At 37.6% G+C, this 22,394-nt stretch overlaps 1 protein-coding gene across 1 annotated transcript; it reads left to right on the top strand.

Annotated features, from left to right (window-relative positions):
• Window positions 1-796: 796 nt before the first annotated feature.
• LOC311295596 (uncharacterized protein) lies at window positions 797-21,029 on the top strand (the record flags this gene model as incomplete). The annotated part of the gene is made up of 11 exons (XM_084417062.1): window positions 797-1,403; window positions 1,605-1,748; window positions 2,742-2,843; window positions 8,319-8,447; window positions 8,815-9,135; window positions 9,428-9,721; window positions 9,856-9,981; window positions 10,857-10,930; window positions 19,758-19,824; window positions 20,327-20,382; window positions 20,511-21,029. 10 exons carry the CDS (start codon window positions 797-799, stop codon window positions 20,371-20,373), a joined length of 1,911 nt encoding a protein of 636 aa, XP_084273188.1. The 3' UTR covers window positions 20,374-20,382; window positions 20,511-21,029.
• Window positions 21,030-22,394: the final 1,365 nt, after the last annotated feature.

Raw genomic sequence — 22,394 nt, 5'->3', positions numbered from 1 at the left:
GCATGAACCTGGCGAAGCCAAAATGGGCGGAGCTAAAGACTATATAAGCGGCCCATTTTGCCATAGACTTCAGATTTAATCTCCTTCACCGACGACCTCTTCGCTGATCTTCCCTGCTTCAGTGCATTTCCTGTCTGGGCAAAGACCATGCCGAAACTGCACTCACACAGGAGAACATGCCGCTCTCCTCTCTGCGCTCGCAGCTAGCTTTCTTTTCAGAGAGCGACCCTGCCACTCATGCCCTCCCGTTTCTCGCCTCCCAGGAACCTCGGAGGAAGAAATGGCGGGGTCAGAGGACAAACGAGTGCACAGAGACGAGTGAGCTCATGCCGGCCCAGACCCGCTTGCCTCACTCTCTCCACAGAGAGAGATTTCGCTGGTGCTCTTCACCAAGGCAGACCAGTGTCCGTCCTTTGAAGCGGCCAGCCTCGTCTCTTTTGGTGGATCGGAGGAAGACCTCGACGATGACAGCCTGTCATTGGCGGCATCTGGAGGCGGTTGAGTCTCGCTGCGGCCAGACCACCCCTAAAAAGAGCTTGCGTGCTTCTTCCAGCCCCCTTTTCAGTTCAGGCGGCTGGAAATTCTCTAATTGCAGCCAAATGGGCCCGTTCACACACCCATGCAAACAAAAGCTGTTTCAACAGCGACAAAAATAAAGCACACAAATTCTCAGATAAAGAGCACTTTTCCTCTTCAAAACACCTGGGCCCCCGACACACGGCGGCACGCCCCCAGACTTTATTCATCCCCTGGTCACTCAGGCCGAGGCCTGGGAAGCCATCCCCGATGTGTCAAAATGGGTTCTGAACACATTAAAACGAGGGTACTCGCTCAAATTCACTCGCAGACCTCCGTGCTTTCATTCCATGGTCAGCACATCGGTAGTGTGAAACCTTCTAGCAAAGGGGGCTGTCGAGACAGTTGTTTGAGTCTGAGTGAGTCTGGTTTCTACAGCCGTTACTTCCTGGTGCCGAAAAAGGATGGCGGCCTCAGGCCTATTCTAGATCTCAGACACCCTCAAGGCCCTCATAAGACGGCCATTCAGGATGTTAACGACCAAACAAATCCTCTCGCAGATTTGCCCAGGGGATTGGTTTTTGTCAGTGGATCTTACTTTCACAACCAGATAACCGCCCATCACAGACCGTTCTTGAGATTCACGTTCGAGGGGATGGCTTATCAGTACACAGTCCTGCCATTCGGGCTATCACTGGCACCTCGTACATTTACTAAATGCATGGATGCAGCTCTCTCCCCCCTGAAACAGCGGGGAATGCGCATTCTGAACTACCTCGACGACTGGCTCATTCTGGCCCAGTCGGAGGCCCAGGTTACAAACTCACAAATCCTGGCTCCTCAGCCATCTGGACTGCCTTGGGCTCAGGATCAACCTATACAAGAGTGTACTGTTCCCCAGCCAGCGTATAACCTTCCTGGGAACAGTTCTCGACTCTGTTCAGAGGATAAAGGAAGGTCTAAACTAATTTGTTCTAATACTGGATAAAAACTAAGGGGTTGAAACTTATGGCAAGAACATTTTTCACTTCACTTTACTGTTGTATAATTTAGTTTGGCTTAAATTTCACTCTTCAATTCTTCTTCAGGGGTATCTGCTTCTGAAAGAGTCTTTGTGTCAGTGATGGGGGGAGATTCAGTCACCCTACATACTGGTGTTCAAACAAACCAACAAGAGAAGATTATATGGTATTTGAATGGCATACGCATCGCTCAAATCACTGGAGATCAGAGTAAGATCTGTACAGATGTTCAGTGTAATGAAGATACTGAGAGATTCAGAGACAGACTGAAGCTGGATCATCAGACTGGATCTCTGACCATCATGAACACCAGAATCCCATACTTTGCAATTTGTAAGCTAGAGATCATCAGCGGTGACAACACTGAAAGTGTTCTTTATGTTTTTTTTGACACTGGTGAGTTACTGAGTGAAAATAATTTTAATAACTATATAATAACTTGCATAATTTTTTTAACACGAAACTTCTGTGATGTTTAAAAAGTAATATTCTAATAAAGTAGCTTAAATTCTCATTTTGTAATGCATTAATCTACCTTATACATGTGTGGGTCAATAATACTTTTTGTGTGTTTCAGATTATTTTGCTGCTTATAAAATGACTAGAAATTCACTGAAGGAGGGAGATTCTGTTATTTTACATACTGTGTTAAAACTAAATGATGTGATGACTTGGTATTTTAACGACATTCTAATTGCTGAAATAAATAGAGATCAGAGTAAGATCTGTACAGATGTTCAGTGTAAAGAGAGATTCAGAGACAGACTGAAGCTAGATCATCAGACTGGATCTCTGAACATCACAAACACCAGAAACACAGACTCTGGAGAATATAAACTACAGATCAACAACAGCAGATTCAGCATCATTAGGAGATACAGTGTTTCTGTCACTGGTGAGTGACATTTGATAATTTAATAAATATTTTTATTTTATTTTATTTTGTACATACTGTGAAGTGAATACCATGCATGTCAAAGTGACACAATTTTCACATGGTGTGTCACTGTCACAGCAAACACATCTTTACTAATGTTATTAACATAAAAATGCATTAAGTCATTTTTTTCCTGTTGCTTCTGATGCTGTTTTAGCTGCTGTTGCTTATCATACAATATCATACAACTGATGACAAAGAAGAAAAATCAAAGAGACCAGTAATATCAGTTACTCTTTTTAGAAATAATGACTCTCTGTCTTTAGCTGTTCTAGATCCAGGTGTGTCTCCAGCTGCTGTAGCAGGAATAGTAATTGGTGTTTTCTTTGCGGCTGGTTGTGTGATTGCCTGTTGCAGGATCCAGAAAGGTAAATATTAGAAATAGACAATTTAACTAGATGGAAATATAAGATTTATATTTAAATATTTAGATTTATATAAGTAAATCTAAATATATTTAGATTTATATATATATATATATATATATATATATATATATATATATATATATATAAGATTTATATTTATTCTATATTTTATAGAAGAAAAAAAATCTTTCAAAGATTAAAAAAAAGAATATATATATATATATATATATATATATATATTTCCTTCTAATTCACCAAATAAATTATGTGTTTAATTGAGTATGTTGTTATTGTTCAAACAGACAGGATGCAGCGCAATGATCAGTACTATGTGCCCTAAATCTGCCTCAGATCTCTAAAATCTGTAAGTACCATTTAAGTTTCATGTGTGTGTGGTATGATTCAGCTATCATTACATAGAACATAGATCATTGCATAGTGCACTGCCCTTATATGTTTTAAGTTTAAAATGAAAAACTGTGACATTGATACAGTTCATAATAACGATCTAGACACACAGGTTACAGCTTAGTCTGATATCATTATGAATTATTATGAATTTTCTAATCGTCGGCACTTGTCAAGGAAAACTATGCAGTCACTTAAAAGTACAGTATGGTGTCACATGCCTGTCCTGTCTTGTGTTGCACATGGGTGTTTTGTTATTTTGGGCCATGTGCTAATGTCATTGTCTGATCCCTCCCCCTTGTTATCTGATTATTGATTGAGTTCTTCCACCTGTTCCCTCCTAATTAGTTTCCCCTTATAAGTCCCCTCTTGTTTGCAGTCTGTGTCGGTACGTTGTCTAATGTTTCCTGTTCCCCGTGATCCTTCAGTGAGTTTCATGTTCTGGTTTTGTTTCGTATTTACTAGTTATGTTTTCCCCCTCGTGGGTTTTGTTTTGTGTTTGTTTTTCTTTATTGTAAATAAACCATCATTTTCCTGCACTTGAGTCCTCGCACTTTTTTGTATTATATTTAACCGTGACATATGTAAGTTTCATAAGTTTTACTCAGATGTAGCAGAGAGAATGCAACTGCATGACTGCAACCCCTGTTTAGGTCTCTCCAGACCTGGAAAGCTTTTCTAATATTAAAGCGGGTCCTAAAGGTCTTGCCTCACCATAACTCTTTTTGTGATATTCCTCTGAGCTTTTCTCTTTTGTAATGCCACTCAGCCATCTCTCTTTCTACAGTCTTTCCTCAAATCTGCCTCTTGCTCATTCTCTCTCCTCCCCCATCATGAGTGGACATGCCCCCAACTGCTGATTGGCTCACTCTCCTCCATCATGAGTGGACACGCCCCCAACTGCTGATTGGCTCACTCTCCTCCATCTTGAGTGGACACACCCCCAACTGCTGATTGGCTCACTCTCCTCTCTGCCATTTTTATATGTAGTTTATGCTGTTGTTTATATATAAAACTAAAACTAATTGTATTGTACATTTTATTACTAAATGTATATGCAGTGAGGTCCAAGGTTTTGAAATTACCATTTTGTAGAACAGTACGTTATGATGGTCCTGAGAAATAAATATGATGAATTGTTTTTGTAATTATATACATCGTATCCACCTTATTTTGTAAAATGTATGTAAACTGTAACAGGATAAAAAGGTTTGAGATTTGGATGTTGGATTTTATTGATCTTGATCTTATTGAGAATGTTTGTAACCAAGCAGATGTCGCTTCCCATTAACTACCATAATAATTTTTTCTTCAATTATGGTAGTCAATGGTTGCTCTATTTGCTTGGTTACAAACATTCTTCAAACTATCTTCTTTTGTGTTCAGCAGAAGAAAGAAACTCATACAGGTTTGAAACATGAGGGTGAGTAAATGACAGAATTTTAATTTTTGGGTGAACTATCCCTTTATATAATAATTCAGTATTTTGTAATTGGTATTTTAGTTTGGTTAAGAAATGTTAAACATTGAAAAAAATAAAGAGAAATTTTGGCTGTTCAAGATCAATAAAATGTTGTGCTAAATCGGAACATGCTTCTTTTTTGCTTATGTCCACAAATAATGTGTTCTTGTTTGTGATGTACACGTGATTAAAACGTTTTATTGACGTTCAGGTCTGACTGGACCAATTTTGGACCTTTTTAGAACCTTTGTCTAAAAAAGTATGTTCTATACAGTATGAGTGTGTGTAGCTACTGTGAATTCAGACATACTTCTTTTGTGACATTCTGTTGTTCGCTTATAGGGAAGTAGCCTGTGATGTTGACTGCAGCCATATCGGGGATCAGTTTCCTTGTGACTGTCATTTATCTTAGTTTCCTCCAGATGGCGCCATTTATCAGGTCACTCAATATGCTGAAGGTGTTTTTTTTATTTTTTTTTATTTATTTTTTTAACACTGAAGTAGAAAGGCGTATTTATCGGTCTAAATATCTGTAAATAATGAATCTCTTGTAAAAATGACTGACCTCACAGCTTCGGGTCTGTCTCCAGATGCTGAAAGAGCAATATGTGCTGGTGTTATTGCTATTTATGTTGCTGTTTGTGTGGCTGCTATTGTGACTGGAGGTGTAACTTGATTTAGGCCTAAACTGTTGGGAATTACGTTAACAAGTATGGAGAGTATATATAAAGAGAGAGAGCTGAATAAAGCTAACATCATTGTGAATAATAAAAGGCATCCCTTATCTTATGCTTTTAAATTACTGTCATCTGGCCGATGGTACTGTGTTCCCATGCGTGAAAAACAGATCCAAACTATCTTTTATCCCCCATCTTTTATTATTGATGGTCAGGTGGTCTGGCTATTCTAAAATAGATTTATTTGCCTTAAATTATTAATTATTGTTTGTATATGCCAACTGTGATTGTTAAAATGTCTGTGTTAGTATGCTGCAAACTTACTTTCCCTACGAGGATGAATAAACTGACTACTACTAAAACAGATCAGATTCTCTCATAACAGCTCAAATGTGTGTTTGTTTGCATGCAGCTTAATTATTTTTGTTTGCTATATAAGTGAACTAAGCTAACATTGAGTCATGATTTGACTGATCATTGTGTTGTGATACGAATTCAGCACAAAAACTAATAAATATATACTATTATAAAAAAGCGGAGTATTCTGTTAATTGCACAATGTTGACTTGGTTGACAATCCTGTGCTTTCCAGTCCCTGACAGTTGAGCTAAAAATAATGGCATTTGAAAGCTGCGATTAGTGGTTAGTTTGTGTGTAAATGTAAATTTTTTAACAACCTTTTCCACTTTTGATGTCATTATTTACTGTCTAGGTATGCATTTGAACTTGAACTTACTTTGTGACTGTGCATTCGAATAAGTACATTCTGTAGTGTATGGTATGAATATGCTAAATTTGGCTAAAGTTGTCATTATCATGTGATCTACCAGTGTCAGTTGCGCCACTTCACCTCCATTAACTCCGTTTTTGTATCCCATGAGGCCACGTCATGAGATAGAAAAGTGTCTATCACATGCACACCTCAGAATCTTGCTGGAAGTAGTAGGTCATGCGGGGACTAATGGCCTACTGTTTTTCAAATACTATCACTGTGTCCCAATTCAGATTCTGCATTTGAAGGCCGTTTGTGTCACCGCGGCGCAACAAAGGCTGTCCCAATTTGAAGACTCCTCCACTTGCATCCTTCTTTACCGTAAAATGAAGAATACAACAGATGGATCCTTCATGGCCTTGCCTACCCCAGAATTCATTGCGTGCCAGTGACGACAGTTTTTTTTTTTTTTTATTGCCAAATTACACTTTTAAAATGTAAGTATTGGGTTTGAACTTACTCTAATGTCTAATGATACAAATGTAAAAAAAAAAAAGTTGAGATATCTTACTAAGATGCAATTATTTATAGTTTATACTCTTTATTATATACAGAAATGGACCAAGGTGAACATATTTAGACAGTTTGTGAACCCTGTTTTGTTTTCAGACAGTTTAATATTACTTTTAAAAAAGTCCAGGACAAACGTTTCTGTCACTCATCAACAGCAGCTGTCACAGTTGCTAGGCGACAAGAACAATTCTCCATAGGCTACTATCCCATTTATCAAAACTTGGTTTGACCTTTGCGGCATTCAAAGGATGCAGCCTCTGAATTGGGACACAGATTATGCATTTGACATACTGTTTTCCGCATACTATATAATAGGGAATTATTTGTTTTTGGATGACATGAATGAGAAGTGCAGGAAACTGAACAATTGTCCATGACTTGTCTTATAAAATAGCATTTTTTCCCCCAGTGTAAACTCTAAAAATAGATCAATTCAAAAGTACTGGTTTATTGGCCAACATTGAAGATTAGCCTAGAGAATGTTGATTTATTAAATGATCAGCTGGTTTTCCACAAAAACAGTTTATTTAGCGGAGTGAAGCCTCTCTTCCATTGAAATCCATTACATAAAACGGCGTCTCCTCTCCTTCCCTGCATACTGCAGTGTTATGCTTTTTTTTAACCTTGGAGGCTTGCCTCAAAGTGACTTTGTGATCACTGCGCAGGAAGCCAAAGTCGTGCAGTAGTGACGTCACTCCTCACATGATTAGGAAGAACTGTCAATCTAAAAAAGGGGCCCAATAGAAACATTAAACCAGCCCTGCTCTGCTTGAAAGAAGAAGAACAAAGAAAAAACATGCATGAGTAGAGAGAAAACAAAAAGTGCAATCAAAAAATGTCAGAGAATGTCAGAGAGAGCAGAAAAAATATTGTAGAAAAAGAAAATGATACAAAAAATACTTTTTTTAAAATATTTTCCTCATGTGTCTTTAGTTTTATGATTCACGTATATTATTTTTAATTCTGTGATCACAATACATTAGACGTTATATTGACACAATAGACTGGTGTTATTTGTTGTTGTTCAATGATCAGCTGTCAGTCTGTGTATTTTATCAATGATGCATGATGGATAAGAATCCTGTTTGACCTCTGAACAGATTTTAAATATCAGTGTTGATTAACTTTATTTTCCAATTAAAGTCATACTGTGAGGTTCATAACAGCAGGACATGAAGAAACCCTTCACCTATAAACTAAACACACATGGAACGAATGAGATGTTTGTCCATCCAAAATATCAAACCTTGTTTCTGAAGAAAACTGACCGCAGCAGTTTCAGTTTGACTCAGATGAACTGCTAGTGTCACACCTCAGTGTAATATGAGATGTCTGCAGGAATTTTTTTTTGTACTATTACACACAAGTTGAGAGTTACAACCATTTTTAACATCAAAAATGTCTTATTTTACAATGAAATTTAGGAAGATTAATACAACATTCCATTTTTCTACTTTCACATATTTAAAACAACAACAGTTCAAACACTAGTGCTGGTAGATGATAAAACTGAAGAATGTTTTCCATTACAGAAAACAGTTAAAGTCTTATTAATAAGGGTAGACAAGCATTTATATATTATATATACTATAAATATATACTGTAACTATGCCACAGATGCAGTGTGTGCGCATGTGCCATAGGAGGGTCAAACTCTGTTGGGGGAGGATTCACACACCACATGAACAGCTCGAGTGCTAACAGTTCATTTCATTTGGAGAAAATGTTTCACATGTTTGTTTTGTTCTGTTTGTGCTGGCGGAGTATGATTGGTAAGTGATATAACCATTTTATAAATACAACTTTATGAAGCTAGTTTTATCTACAAATCGAAATATCCCATATGAAAAAAAAAATCGAAAATATCCAGCAGAATTAAATTTGTACTCTCAAGGTTTAATTAACTGGTTATGTAACTCCACACATTTATTTAGCTCTACAGCATATATATTTAAGACACAGTAAAGATGAAAGTATTTTCTCACTCACATATGCCTGTTCATACACTATAGGTCCATGTCTCTGCTGCTGTTCTGAATGTTCTTCAGTGCACATTAAAGATGTAAACTTAAGCTATGTTCATGCTTTGTAAGCCAACAAGATTCTTAAACTGGGACAAAACCTGTTCATGTTCTCCAGGTGTGTTTGGTGAATCATTATCAGTGATGGAGGGAGATTCTGTCACTCTAAACACTGATGTTACTGAAATACCTGAAGATGATGACATACTGTGGAAATATGGAGCTGAAAACTCTCTGATAGCTGAAATCAGCAAAGTGAACCAAATCTTCTCCACATATGATGATGTTCCTGATGGGAGATTCAGAGACAGACTGAAGCTGGACGATCAAACTGGATCTCTGACCATCACAAACACCAGAACTGAACATACTGGAGTTTATCAACTAGTGATAACTGGAGCAAAACTGACATCAAAAACATTCAGTGTTTCTGTCTATGGTGAGTAGAGATGTAATTTGTATCTAATTTATATTACAAAATGGTTAAACATTTTTATGTTTGAGATGACAGATAGGGTACAACAGGGTTAAAGGCGCACCATAAGAAAAATGTCGTTTCACTACTCCCATATTGTATGATAGCAGAAAAGAAAATCAACTTTAAAAAAAAGTGCAGAGCTGAATTGTTGTGCCAATAAAGTCAAATGCACCTATTACCTTGGCGCACAATTAGCCCCGTACTTATACCCTACCATTGTCCATATGTGTGTTTATTCTCTCATGCTTTCCAGCTCGTCTGCCTCTTCCTGTCATCATCAGAGACTCTTCACACTGTTCTTCATCATCTTCATCAAATTGTTCATTGGTGTGTTCATCAGTGTTGAATGTGTGTGATGCGACTCTCTCCTGGTACAAAGGAATCAGTGTATTGTCCAGCATCAGTGTGTGTGATCTCAGCATCAGTCTCTCTCTACCTCTGGAGGTGGAATATCAGGATAAAAACACCTACAGCTGTGTGCTGAACAATCCCATCAGCAACCAGACCACACATCTGGACATCAACACATTCTGTCACACATGTGCAGGTATGATGGTGTTTATATTAAAGTTGATTAACTGAGTTGATCTATAAAGTCATACAGTGTTGATGTTTGATAGTGTTGTTGTAGATCAGACGGACAGATTCGCTCACAGTAATGGTTCATTTTGTCCATTACAGATCAAGGCCTACCTTTATTGTACATAGTGTTGATCTCTTCTGCTGCTGCTGCTGGATCTCTGATGATTGTTTCTGCAGTCGGGATCTTCTACATCTACAGGAAACAAAGAAAAACAAACCAAGAAGGCAAGTGTTACCCATTTATTTTAAACAAATTTAACAAATAATATTTAAATATATATTATTTTTCACCACACTTCATGAGCATGTTCTTGCAGTCCTCTGCTGGTCTTCAATGAAAAATACATTTCACCATTTCACCACACTGTAAAAAATAACAAATAAGGCAACCTATCACATTCAGGCCTGGTTTCACAAACAGGGCTGAGACTAATCCAGGATTAGGCCTTAGTACAATTAGGACATGTAAGTAACTTTTTATAAACATGCCTCAAAATAAAAATAAAAAAACCTTACTGGTGTACATTTTGAGACAAAACAACGGCACTGACATATTGTAAGATATTTGTCAATGCAAGTTGCTTTCAGTTAAAACAGCTCAAACATGCATTTTAGCCTGGGACTAGATTAAGGGGTGAAACCAGGGGATCAACTTTTTAATTTCTTTTTTAATTTTTTTTTTATAGAAACATAAATTTTCAAGCTACAATGCATGCTGGGAACTGGCACAACATTGTTCATGTAAAATAGTTTGTTCAGAAAACTTAATTTGGAAAGTTAGGACACCATTTGGACAAGTTTGGGGGGAAAAATGTGTTCATTTAGACATTTCATCTAGGTTTATTTATAAATTATCTGCAAAGAATGTCTTTCTAAATTTAATGATAAAAACATTGGGTCATGAATTTCCTAAAGATAGCTGTAGAAATGTGTGTGTGTTTTACACATAAATGTGAAATGAAATGTATTCATTTCATTTTAAAAATCACAGCATTAAACATATTTAATTTTGTCCAGTAACATTTTAACAGGCCCAATATATTATTTGAAGAAACAGATATAGTTATGATTAAGTTTTGTTGTTTAATTCATTGTTGTAGAAACAGTCCAGGCTCTTAAAGATGAGATCACTTACGCCGAGCCAACATTCTACAGAAGAAAACCACATAAATCGGTAAGATAATTTATTCATAATGGACCCTTTTCACAGACGGTGATGGCGCATTTAAATGGTTATCAGTATCGTAAATCCAGCAAAGTATTTTTTTATAAAAACATTTTGTACATTTATAACACTATACTTTGTATTATATTAACTTTGCATCAAATTGCAAAAAAATAAAATAAATAAATAAATAGTTAATGCTGCTGTGAGAGTGTTGCTAATACATCGTCTATGGAAGTGAGGGTCAAATTGACAAACTTCTCTCTTCTGACGGCCGTTATCAATTTACCTATATTTTTTTCCTCCTTTTGAAATGTTTTGAAAACACTATGTGGAGTTTTTTCTTTTGATATTTGAGCAAATTGGAAGACAAAAAAATATATTGAATGTAGTCTCTCATTCATCGCTATAAAGGTTTACCCAACTATGATGACTTCCGCTTCAGAGAAACACTGAAATATGAAAAGTTGCCTTTGTGTTGTGTGTCCAATCAAACTCAATGGTATTTTTGCTCTATTTTGATTATAAAGTTCTTAACTTAGTGTTACCTGCCCAGTTATAACTGTGGAATTTGCAGTTCTGTTCTGTCTCTCTATTAAATGAATACAATATTGGGCCCAGTGTTTGTTTTAGGCTGGTAAATAACACTATCGTTGTTGTTTAACCATTTACAAAATCACTGAGAGCCACAGATGTAGATTAAGCTAATTTACAGCATTTCCTAGCAGCTTCTTGTTAGCTTAACCACTTTCAGGTAACATTGTTAGAAAAAGTGTCATATTTAAACTCACATCTAACCTCAATCAAACTTTATTTTTTATTTTTTATGATATGATATGATCCTTTTTTTTTTACAGAAAGTTAAAGAGGAAGATAATATGGAGTATGTATCTGTTGCCATTAGAGGATGATCGGACTGCTGTGTGATCTTACATTGGGGCCTGAATTTCAGAGTGGTATTATGGGTTGTCTCAGACGTGTTTTGCAGGCAGGAAGACAAAGACAGAAGAATAGAGTTCCAAATGTAGTTTAATAACAAGTAATCCAAAAATTTGGGCAGACACATTCACACAACACATCTATAATGGTGACATCACTTTGTGATGGGAGGCTTTGGAGGAGGACGAGGTAATGGCAAAGGGCTGGTGACGGCAGGACGACGAGATCACAGCAGAAACCATGGAGAGTTCCTGATGGCACAGACCCAGAGCTCTCCAGTGTCGATAGCCCAGGGTGGAGACGAGGGACGGAGGAGCCAAGATGTTGCTGGCTTGGCTGTCGACATCTGGGCGACGACCGGCGGAGACAGAGCCAGTGGATCCGATGGCCCAGGCCAAGGGTCGAGGGAGCTGAGCGACATCACTGGTGCTGGAGACCCAAGAGATGACGGTGTTACTGAGGACAGAGGTGATGCCGACGGGAAGGAGGAACCTGCTGCAGCCGAAGGGGTGGAGGGGTGAAGCCAGTGGGACATGGGTCTCTGTTGGAGCCAAAGGTGCGCGGAGCCAAGATGGAGCCAACAGATTGACGGGCCAAGGTGGAGTAAATGGATTCGAGGCCAGAGGCGAAGCTGCAGTATCCTCTTGAACAGGCGCTGCTGTGGTTGCATGACCCATGGCTTGACATCCTGGCTGGGCATCTATAAAGACGGCACAGGGCTGCAGACATCTAGTAGCGATGGGGTTCGAGGACTGGCTGAGCTTTGTGATGATGGTAATATGAGGTCAGATAAAGCCCCAGTTAGAAAGACACAGTCAATGCAGGTCAATGAAAGTGATAAATCCCAGACCATATAGTCCATACTGCTGTCTTTAAGCAGCGATGATGATTTGGGTGCTGGGTGGGATAGGGTGGGAGTCGATACCTCAGTTTTGAAGTCAATAAGCCAGACCTCAGTATCTGTTCCCTCGACCTCACACTCCTGGTCAGACTCACATTGGGGCTCCACTTCCGTCCTCTTATCCTCAGGCTCTGGCTCACTCATCGCGGCGGGTGGACTCTAGGTGTGCGGGGGCACACGGTCCCTGCGGTCGATTGTGGTTCGGTCTTCTCTCATGGTCGGTTGCAGGAAGGCACATGAAGAAGAAGATAAGTTCCAAACATAGTTTAATAACAAGTAATCTAAGAGACGGGCAGTCAAGCATTAACACAACACATCAATGGTGACATGAGCATTGCGCATAATTTTATTCATTCATGCAAGTTTTATAAGGGGTAAAAAATTAGGGTGAAAATGGATTATTAAAAGCCTTCATCATCATCACCTGTTACATTACTCTTACATTTTTGTTGTTGTTGTTTTACCCCTAAGCTTAAAAAAACAGTTTCCACACAGACATTTCATAGGCTCATTTCTCTTTAAATGTAAATATTCTGAGATAATTAATAACCTCTCCTAACAAACAAAGCTTGAGGCTTTGGGATGCCTTTGTGTGACTAAGGTCCTGCCTAATAATTTAGCCCTGACCAAATGCATGCACTGAAAGCCAGTTTGAGAGTCAAACTGAAACCTTCTGTGGTCTCATTTATTTACATCCATAGCCTGTGTTTGAGGTGTCAGTTTTGTGTCTGTGTCAGTGTGGTTTAAGAGTGTTTTTCCATTCCCATATGAAGCTTATAGTTTGACTTCTGCTCTACACAAATCTTCTTTAAAAATGCTGGACCCATCATTGAAGTTTGACAGATAAAAGATTATCAGAAATCAAACAGTGATATACATATAGCCTATACTGTGAGCTTGTACTGTGTCAGTGTGAAATATGAAAATATAATATATGTACCCACATTAATGTACCCACATATCTAGTGATTGCTCAAAACGCTTGTAGGGATACTATACTGTATGTGTGAATTATTTACATTAACATTAAAGGTAATATGCATTTCTCTGTAAATCTATGACCCTGGATACTCAGGCTGTGATATAAGCACAAGTGTAGATAATCACGTATATAAGATTTGCTAGTTTCAGTCATTATTTCCAGCGGAGTTAGCAGAGGTTATTTCTAAGAAGCATCACCTCACTCTGCGGCCTCACATCCTGTACCTTTAAAAAAAATACCATCCTGTTTCTGTCCATAAACGTCTAAGTCATTTTAAGAATAGCTATCTTCAATGGTTGTTTGTCCTTTTCTTTAGTTTTTATCAGTTTAGGGGAGTTATTAATCTAAAAGTAACAACGCTGCTAGCAGACTATGCCCGGTGTCACAGACAAGGCTTAAGTATCCCTTACGAAAAAGAAGTTTATTCAAGTGTTCTATTAGTAGACTTCTTTTAAACTAAAAATAAGAAAGTATACTTTCAGTCTACATTTTATATACTTCTCAAAAATATACTTTATGTACTTCTCTGAAATATACTTAATTACACTTCAGTGTACTTGACTTATACTGAGTGAAAAGTCCAAGTATATTTGGCCTGTACATGTACTCAATCTTTTGATCGAGATATACTTAAAAGTATAATTAAGTATTCAACGTATACTTGGCTTGTAGTTGTGTTAATCTTTTGATCGAGTAGCCTATTAAATATACTTTTTCTAACATAGGTTTTCATATACAGTCTTATGAAACTTACATGCATATCTGAATTTTTGTGTAGGCAAGTCCACTGGTAGTGTAAATAAGAATTTACTTTAATTCTACTTTACTCTTTCCCTACCATTGACTGAATAGTCCAGCTATCCATGTTTTCACTGTTTTACGGTAGGGGGCGCTATGACACATCTTCTAGTACAGGACTTGATCTACTCCACCTGTGTTTTGATCATCGTTCTGAATCTGATCAAGGCGTAGTCTTTGACAAACATTTGATTTTCTCAACTTTTTTGTTTAAAATGTTGCCTTTCTTTATCAAACTTACCGACATTCAAGTTGATAAAAAAGGATGCATGAAGCTAATAAAATGTTTTTAAAATTAAAGTACAGTTTAAAGGTATTTTTCAAGTATAAAAAATAATATCTACATTTGAACATAGTAGTACACTGCAAGTGCAAAAATAATATATAAATAGTAAACTATAAGTATAATGTTATGTTCACTTAAAAAAAAAACTTACGTGAAATGAGGAAACAAGACACACCTGGGAACAATCAGGAACTAATCAATAAGAAAAACTACAAAGGACTACAAAACAGGAAATAACATAAAGTCCACACAAGACAAGGGGAACACAAAACATGAATCATAACACGTATAAGATGCAATCTCTGCATTGCCTATTTAAAAACATAATCCACATTTCCAACAAAACTCAAATTACTATCTAGGAATGTTCCCAAGTATTTAAAACTATTGACCAATTCTACTTGGTATTCATTGAGTATCAAGGGTTCCAGTTTTTCAGAAAATTCACATTTGTTTCTAATCAATAATTCCTTAGTTTTATGCAAATTTGTCTCAAGTGCACTCAATAGGTGGTTTGCAGTCACGTGATTGTGATGACGCGCAAAATTCAGATGGAGGGCAGGAAGTGAAAAACGGAATGGACGAGATGGCGGAAAGTCCGTACTGGACTACTTTTGACGCTATTACAAGAGAAATATACAACAAAAAAATCGAAACATATGTTGGACGTGATCCTTACGTTATGAAGAGGAGCGATTTTTCAACTGAATTGAAAGATTTTGCCTGTAACGTTACGAGTTTGTCTTCAGTTACAGGGGTAACTTACAAACTCAAAGAAAAGAAGAAACAATTACTTTGACTTTACAAAGTTCAGAAACTGGTACGTTACACAAACATAGCCACATAAGTTAATTCACCTTTGACAAAGTGATCACTGCACACACAGGCATTTTCCGACGTAGGTTTGCAAGCCATTTTTTTCCGGCGTTTTTCGGTCAATTTCTTGTCTTTTTCCCCCTTATGAACAACAACTTTTGGTACTCGATAAAAACTCCTCGTGGTTTCATCGATTTGAGCAACCATAAACGACGCAAAACATAGGCATTTTGAGTTTGTTATAGTGGTTCTAAATGTAGCAAATCACTTCCTGCCCTCCATCTGCATTTCGCGCCATGGCAACGCAGTGAGGTGACGTCTTATGCAAACAAGCTATTTGCACCATTTCTGCAGGGAATTTATATAACTATAATACAATTTCTTTATTTCGGTTCCACCTTTGTACAAAAGGCCGGCAACTGACAAATTGTCAGCGTATTTAAGTAGACTAAAATATGTATTGTGAATTTTAAAATTAATTTATGTACAATGAGAATAATAAAGGAGATAAAACAGTTCCCTGTGGTGCTCCTGTGTTTAAAACAAGTGTATTGGAAACTTTACCATTAACGAGAACTCTTTGTGGACGATTTAAAAGAAAGTCTCTTATCCACCAGATGAGGCCACCATTCACCCCAAAATCAAGTATCTCTGTAAAAGAACATATATAAGGTCTATAACTGCTAAGGGATAGTTCACCCCAAAATGAAAATTCTGTCAGTAATTACTCACCCTCATGTTGTTCCAACCCCGTAAGACCTTCGTTCATCTTCGGAACACAAATTAAGATATTTTTTATTAAATCTGAGAGCTGGATCACTCCTCCATAGGCTTCTAAGACACTATAACTTGCTGGCCCAGAAAATGCATTAAAGACATCGTTAATATAGTCCAAGTGACTCCAGTGGCTCAATCTTAAGTTTATAAAGCGACGAGAATACTTTTTGTGTGCAAAAACAAACAAAAATAACGACTTTATTCCACTATTCATTTCCTTCTCTCTGGGCCTCGAGTCTTTTCACGTAGTATAATTGCGCAGCGCTTCTGTGTTGTACGTCACACGCTGGTCACATGTAGGCTCACAATTGGCCGACGCTGGTCATGTGTGTGATGCGTGTGACGTACAACACAGAAGCGCTGCGCAATTATACTACGTGAAAAGACTCGAGGCCCAGAGAGAAGGAAATGAATAGTGGAATAAAGTCATTATTTTGGGGGGTTTTTGCGCACAAAAAGTATTCTCGTTGCTTTATAAACTTAAGATTGAGCCACTGTAGTCACTTGGACTATATTAACGATGTCTTTAATACATTTTCTGGGCCAGCATGTTATAATGTCTATAGAAGTATATGGAGGAGTAAGACAGCTCTCAGATTTAATCCAAAATATCTTAATTTGTGTTCCGAAGATGAACGAAGGTCTTACGGGGTTGGAACAACATGAGGGTGAGTAATTACTGACAGAATTTTCATTTTTGGGTGAACTATCCCTTTAATTAAAACACTGAACTAAAATCTATAAATAAAATTCTAGCATAATTTGTGGTCTGTTAAAGTGGTGTCAACAGTGCCCCAGCTCTTCCAGGGTCTAAATAAACGTAAAAAAAAAAAAAAAAATTATATATGAATATAAAGTTTTGTATTTTTCTAATCATTGATGCTCCACACTCCAGTAACAATTCAGTAGGTTGCGGTAATGCACCATAAGCTGGTTTGCCAACCGCCCTTAAACATCACAAGAAGAAGAAAAGGAAGGAAGTAGAACTCTACTTGGGCCCTGTCCCAAATGGCACACTTCATGGTGCACTTTCGGTCTTGTGGACAATGGCTGCCGCGTGCACGAGTCCATTAAGTCCGTGAGACCGCAGTGTGTCCCATTTCTCATTTTTAGTTCTCAGAAGGGTGCTCGCGAGCGCCCCCATGTGGTCGATTTGCACCCTTGATGCGCACTTTTGCAGAGCCCGCGTTGATGCGGACTCCGCAGCAGACTTCTTCCCGACAGTCAAAGCGGCATTACAAAGTGCAGACTCAGAGGAAGACCGCGAGTGCTTAGGGTTACATTTGGGACAGGACCCAAGTCAAGTCACTCTACTGCATGGAAGATAGATGCATAGATATCATATAATAAAGGCTAGATGTCTCGTCCGCGCTGCTGGCCAATAGAGGTCGACGTCCGCACACGGCGGCCATCTTACCACAGGGTGCTCGCTCACTCGTAACATGGTGCATGTATTTTTAAATAACCATAACTTGCTCAATTTTCGACCGATTTTCAAACGGTTTGGTTTGTTATAAACGTCAGAGATGTAGTTATGACACTGCATACATATGATAATTATAACAATGGACTTCCATATGAAAGAATTATAGCCACGTTAATGACGTTTGTCAGAAACCAAACCGTTTGTAAATCCGTCAAGATTTTAGCGAGATAAGAGGATTTGTGTGCGTGCTGATCACTCACCTTAAAGGAGAACTCCGGTCAATTTTAACATTGGCTCATTTTTTTGTACATTTGGAGTGCTGTCAGTACAGAGAACAACGACAAAAATCGGTGTTGCCTACACCGTGTTATCCTCTTTTTAAAATTTGCACCCTGTTGACTTCAATGGGGCAAGTTTTAAACCTGCTTTTAGCCTCTTAACATCCTTGATGTGTCATTACAAGTGCACAGGTCATGTGAGTGATTCCTTCAGAGTGAACGCGGGTGAATCTGACTGCAGTAGATGTGAAAGATATGAATAAAAATGATGTTTATTCAGCCAGCGCACATACCTGTATTTACATCCTGTTTCCTGTTTTCGGTCGAAGTCCACAGTAGTCGATTGTCGAGTTCACGCGCGTGATCATAGGTACTAAACCTATGCGCGTGAACTCGACAATCGATTACTGTGGACTTCGACCGAAAACAGGATGTAAATACATTGAAGTCAACAGGGTGCAAATTTTAAAACGAGGATAACACGGTGTAGGCAACACCGATTTTTGTCGTTGTTCTCTGTACTGACAGCACTCCAAATGTACAAAAAAATTAGCTCAATGTTAAAATTGACCGGAGTTCTCCTTTAATTCACAGCTTCCCTATGGTAAGATGGCCGCCGGTGATGCCGGAAGTGACTCCGCCTTAAGACATCTAGCCTTTATATGATATCTATGGATAGATGTCCTTCATTGTGGTTTCATCTTAGGCCATCGTTGGTATGTAAATTTATGTTAAGATATGAATCAACTATGTTTGGTTATATTTTGTGCTTAGAGTAAGATTTCATATGTGTACTGTGCATGTGCCATGCGTTAACTATCGCGCGCTTACGTTATCTATGTTGCGAATATTTATTGTTAATCAATTATTTAGAAATAATTGGAAGCCATCCAGTATACAGTTTGAGTTGTAAGTTTATTTCACATCCATGTATGCAGTCACTGTTATTTCATGTGCCCATTGTATACTAGCAATATCTTTCAGTCATCCATTAAACAAAGTGAACTAGTTGTCTGCTTCAGTGTGGTGATTGCGGGGAGTTATAATCTGTCTGTCAACATAAGACAGAACGCATTTATTCTACTTTCCCTATTCTTTTTATTTACTCATTTATTTTCTTTAATATATTGTTTATGCTGAGTGTGATGTGATTGTGTAATCTTTCAGTTTTGAATGCCTTTTCTGGTGATGTTCAACAAGTGTAAGAGTTTGTGTAAGAGTTTATTACCCCAGAAGATGGCAGTACGTTGTCCGCATTAGGATGCTATCTTCCCAACAAAGAAGACAAGACTTCCGATCATAGAGTAATAAAATATGGCTGCGTTCCAAACCGCATACTTCCCTACTATTTAGTATGGGAAAAAGAGTAGGCGAGCGAAAAAGTATGTACGAATCCAAAAGAGTAGGCGAGAATTACCTGGGTGACGTACTAATTATCGCGAGATTCGGACTTAAGTGCGTTCGAATATGCCTACTTTCCTACTATATAGTAGGCGAAAACAGTACTACGTGAAGGAAGCAGTACGTTCGAAACATCAGTATTCATAAAAGAGTAGGCGAGAAGTTCCCGGATGGCTTACTGCTTTCGGCCAGATTTTTGAGTGCTCAACCGATGTATACTCTTCTATCCCAGGAGGCCACGCGAGAGGATACGTCATTATCAAACATAGCAGAGATCGGCGACGCGGGTGCTTTCAAATGTGAGTAAACACAGTTCCTTTTGTTAAAATTGCATGTGTTGAACTACTGTAGAGTAAACTGTTGAATTGTTGAAGGTGTAAAGACGTTACACAGTGTAGTATAGTTGTGATTTTGCTGTAAAAACACGTTTTATTATGTATAACGTTAGCTAACAGGGGAGCTCCAGTAAAGACACGTAAGTTACGTCTCTAAAGTGGATTTACATAAACCATATACATCTTAAAGATGCTTATTTTAAATGTCTATTTACATCTGACAGGAAAATCTTGAAATATCACAACATGAAATAGACATCTGAGTGATGAATGTGTGCTATTATGTAGAACAAATCTATGAAGTAACTAACGTTAAACATAAGTTATCTATTTTATTTGTCCATTAGTAGTTGATAAATTGAGGAACATTTATGTTGGATAAAAAGTTAAAACAACCTCAACATGTAAATGTAGTGTTGAGTTCATAAATCACAGAGGTAATGTGAATCTTGTCTGGATGTTACAGGGACAGATGAACAGATGTGTGTTTATCTGGTGGAGAGTGGCTCATGAAGGCTTTGAGTGAGTATACTACAGAAATGAATAACAACTATTTAAATCTTAAGTTGTAGTTTATTTTAATTATTGTAATTTCAAACAGAGCTATTACAGCACCTTTCTGATTCTTGATTTCTGTGCATTTGCTGCAGATCTTTTGTGGTGGAGCAGGACCTGCAAGGGAAGATGATGGCGGCATTTGTGGAAAAAAAGCGTTTTTGTCTTCTAAATAATACTGAAATCAAATGACATTGTGCGTTTAAAATTACTGCTTTTGTGTTATGTTTGTGCATTTTGTAGGATCTGAAATGTTAGCAGGCTGGTGTGAGCACTGAGGATGAGGAGCCCAGAGCTGAATCCTGGAAACGGTGCCATGGATGAGACCCTCCATCACTCCACTTGCCCTTATGAGACCTTCCATCACTCCACCTGCCCTTACGAGACCCTCCATCACTCCACCTGCTCTTATTGCCTCAGATTGTGAAGCACAACACATCACGCAACAACCTCCGGCACGAGGGAACGGCTCACCTCTGGCGGTCAGCTGATTCATCAGAATAAAGCCGCAGAATGGGAACCGCTGTGTTGAGATGGCAGAGGGATGTGGGGTTGAGCGCCTGTAGTCTACATACATGATTGTAGTTTGAATAAAGCTTTGTTTCATATGTTGACTTATGCATTTGTTTATTGTGTGATGGTGACTTTAATTCATTCTTTTACTAATTTATTAATATTTCTCATTGTTGTCAGTAAATAAAATATAATTATTTAATTAATGTTTTATTTAATTGTTTGAAAGAAAATGTAGATATGTTCATTATATACACATCTAGAGTGTATTCAATCATGCATAGCTATGTCATATGACATACATTACATTTTGTTTGTTTTATTGAATTATATCATTTTCAGTAAAAAGTAATATAATTAAGTATTGGTCAGCATTTATCGTTGTTGTTATTGTATGTTTTGGGGTGGGATAGCAATGCAATTCATTCTGGGGTAATATTAATTTTTAATATTAATGATACTTACAGTTTTCCTCCAAAGGCGAATCTTCGAAAAGCTGCCCTTTGTGCAGACATTACAAACGCTGAGGAAACCCGTTCTAGGTAGGGCTGTCGAGTTACTGATGTTATGAGATCTGTAAATAATCTCATGTATGCAAACCCATAATATATATATTATATATATATATATATATATATATATATATTATGGGTTTGCATACATAATATGAGATTTTTTACACAGGAAAAAAAAACCTACAAGGTTGAATATCTTAATATATATTTTCTTAAATAATTCATTATAATACATTTAAAAAAAGCATTTTTAGTTATTTATAGGCCTAGGCCTGAGGGATGAAACGACAGTTAAATTCAAGAGGAAAAAATAAAGCAGTTAGCTACTTTTGCTTGTGGATGAAAATGTTTGGATAAAAAAAAAAAATTAACAACATATTCAAGAGATGACAATTTTGGGATTTCGTAATAAAAATAAATAATATCGTTAAGGATAAAACGGTGGGTCACATTAGTAGGGTTAAATATAAGAACTTAAATCAACCCTAAATGTATTCACAAAATAAATGGGCAGCAGTTTCTTCAAAAAGACCACAAAATGAGCAAGTTTAATCAATATCAAGATATTTACAGATAGATGAATTAAACGTGTCCATTCAAATCTTTTAAGTTGTTGCGCGTGTGATAACGCGTCGTAGGTCACATGATAACGTCAACATGGCAGATGTCCGGTTCGCATTCATACTCAACGAGATCTGGCTATAAAGTACTCTTTTAGCGCTCGTTAAGTAAGTACTTATTGAAATTAAGTACCTACTCATTGAGTATGCGGTTTGGAACGCAGCCTCTATGTTTGAATATTTAAAGCACACCGGACTCATTGATAGAGTGTAGTTTTTTTTTTTTTTTTTTTTCAAAGATGTAAGCCATAGTGATGATCAGGCACTGGAGGGTGGCGGTAGTGCGCTAAGTTAGTTCGCATCCGCCGTTAAGTAGCCAAAGAAGACCGAA

Source organism: Rutilus rutilus, assembly GCF_951802725.1.
Source record: "Rutilus rutilus genome assembly, chromosome: 8".
In the NCBI taxonomy this organism is placed as follows: domain Eukaryota; kingdom Metazoa; phylum Chordata; class Actinopteri; order Cypriniformes; family Leuciscidae; genus Rutilus; species Rutilus rutilus.
The sequence above is the reverse complement of the archived record's forward strand: the minus strand, read 5'-3'. Positions and strand labels throughout refer to the sequence as shown.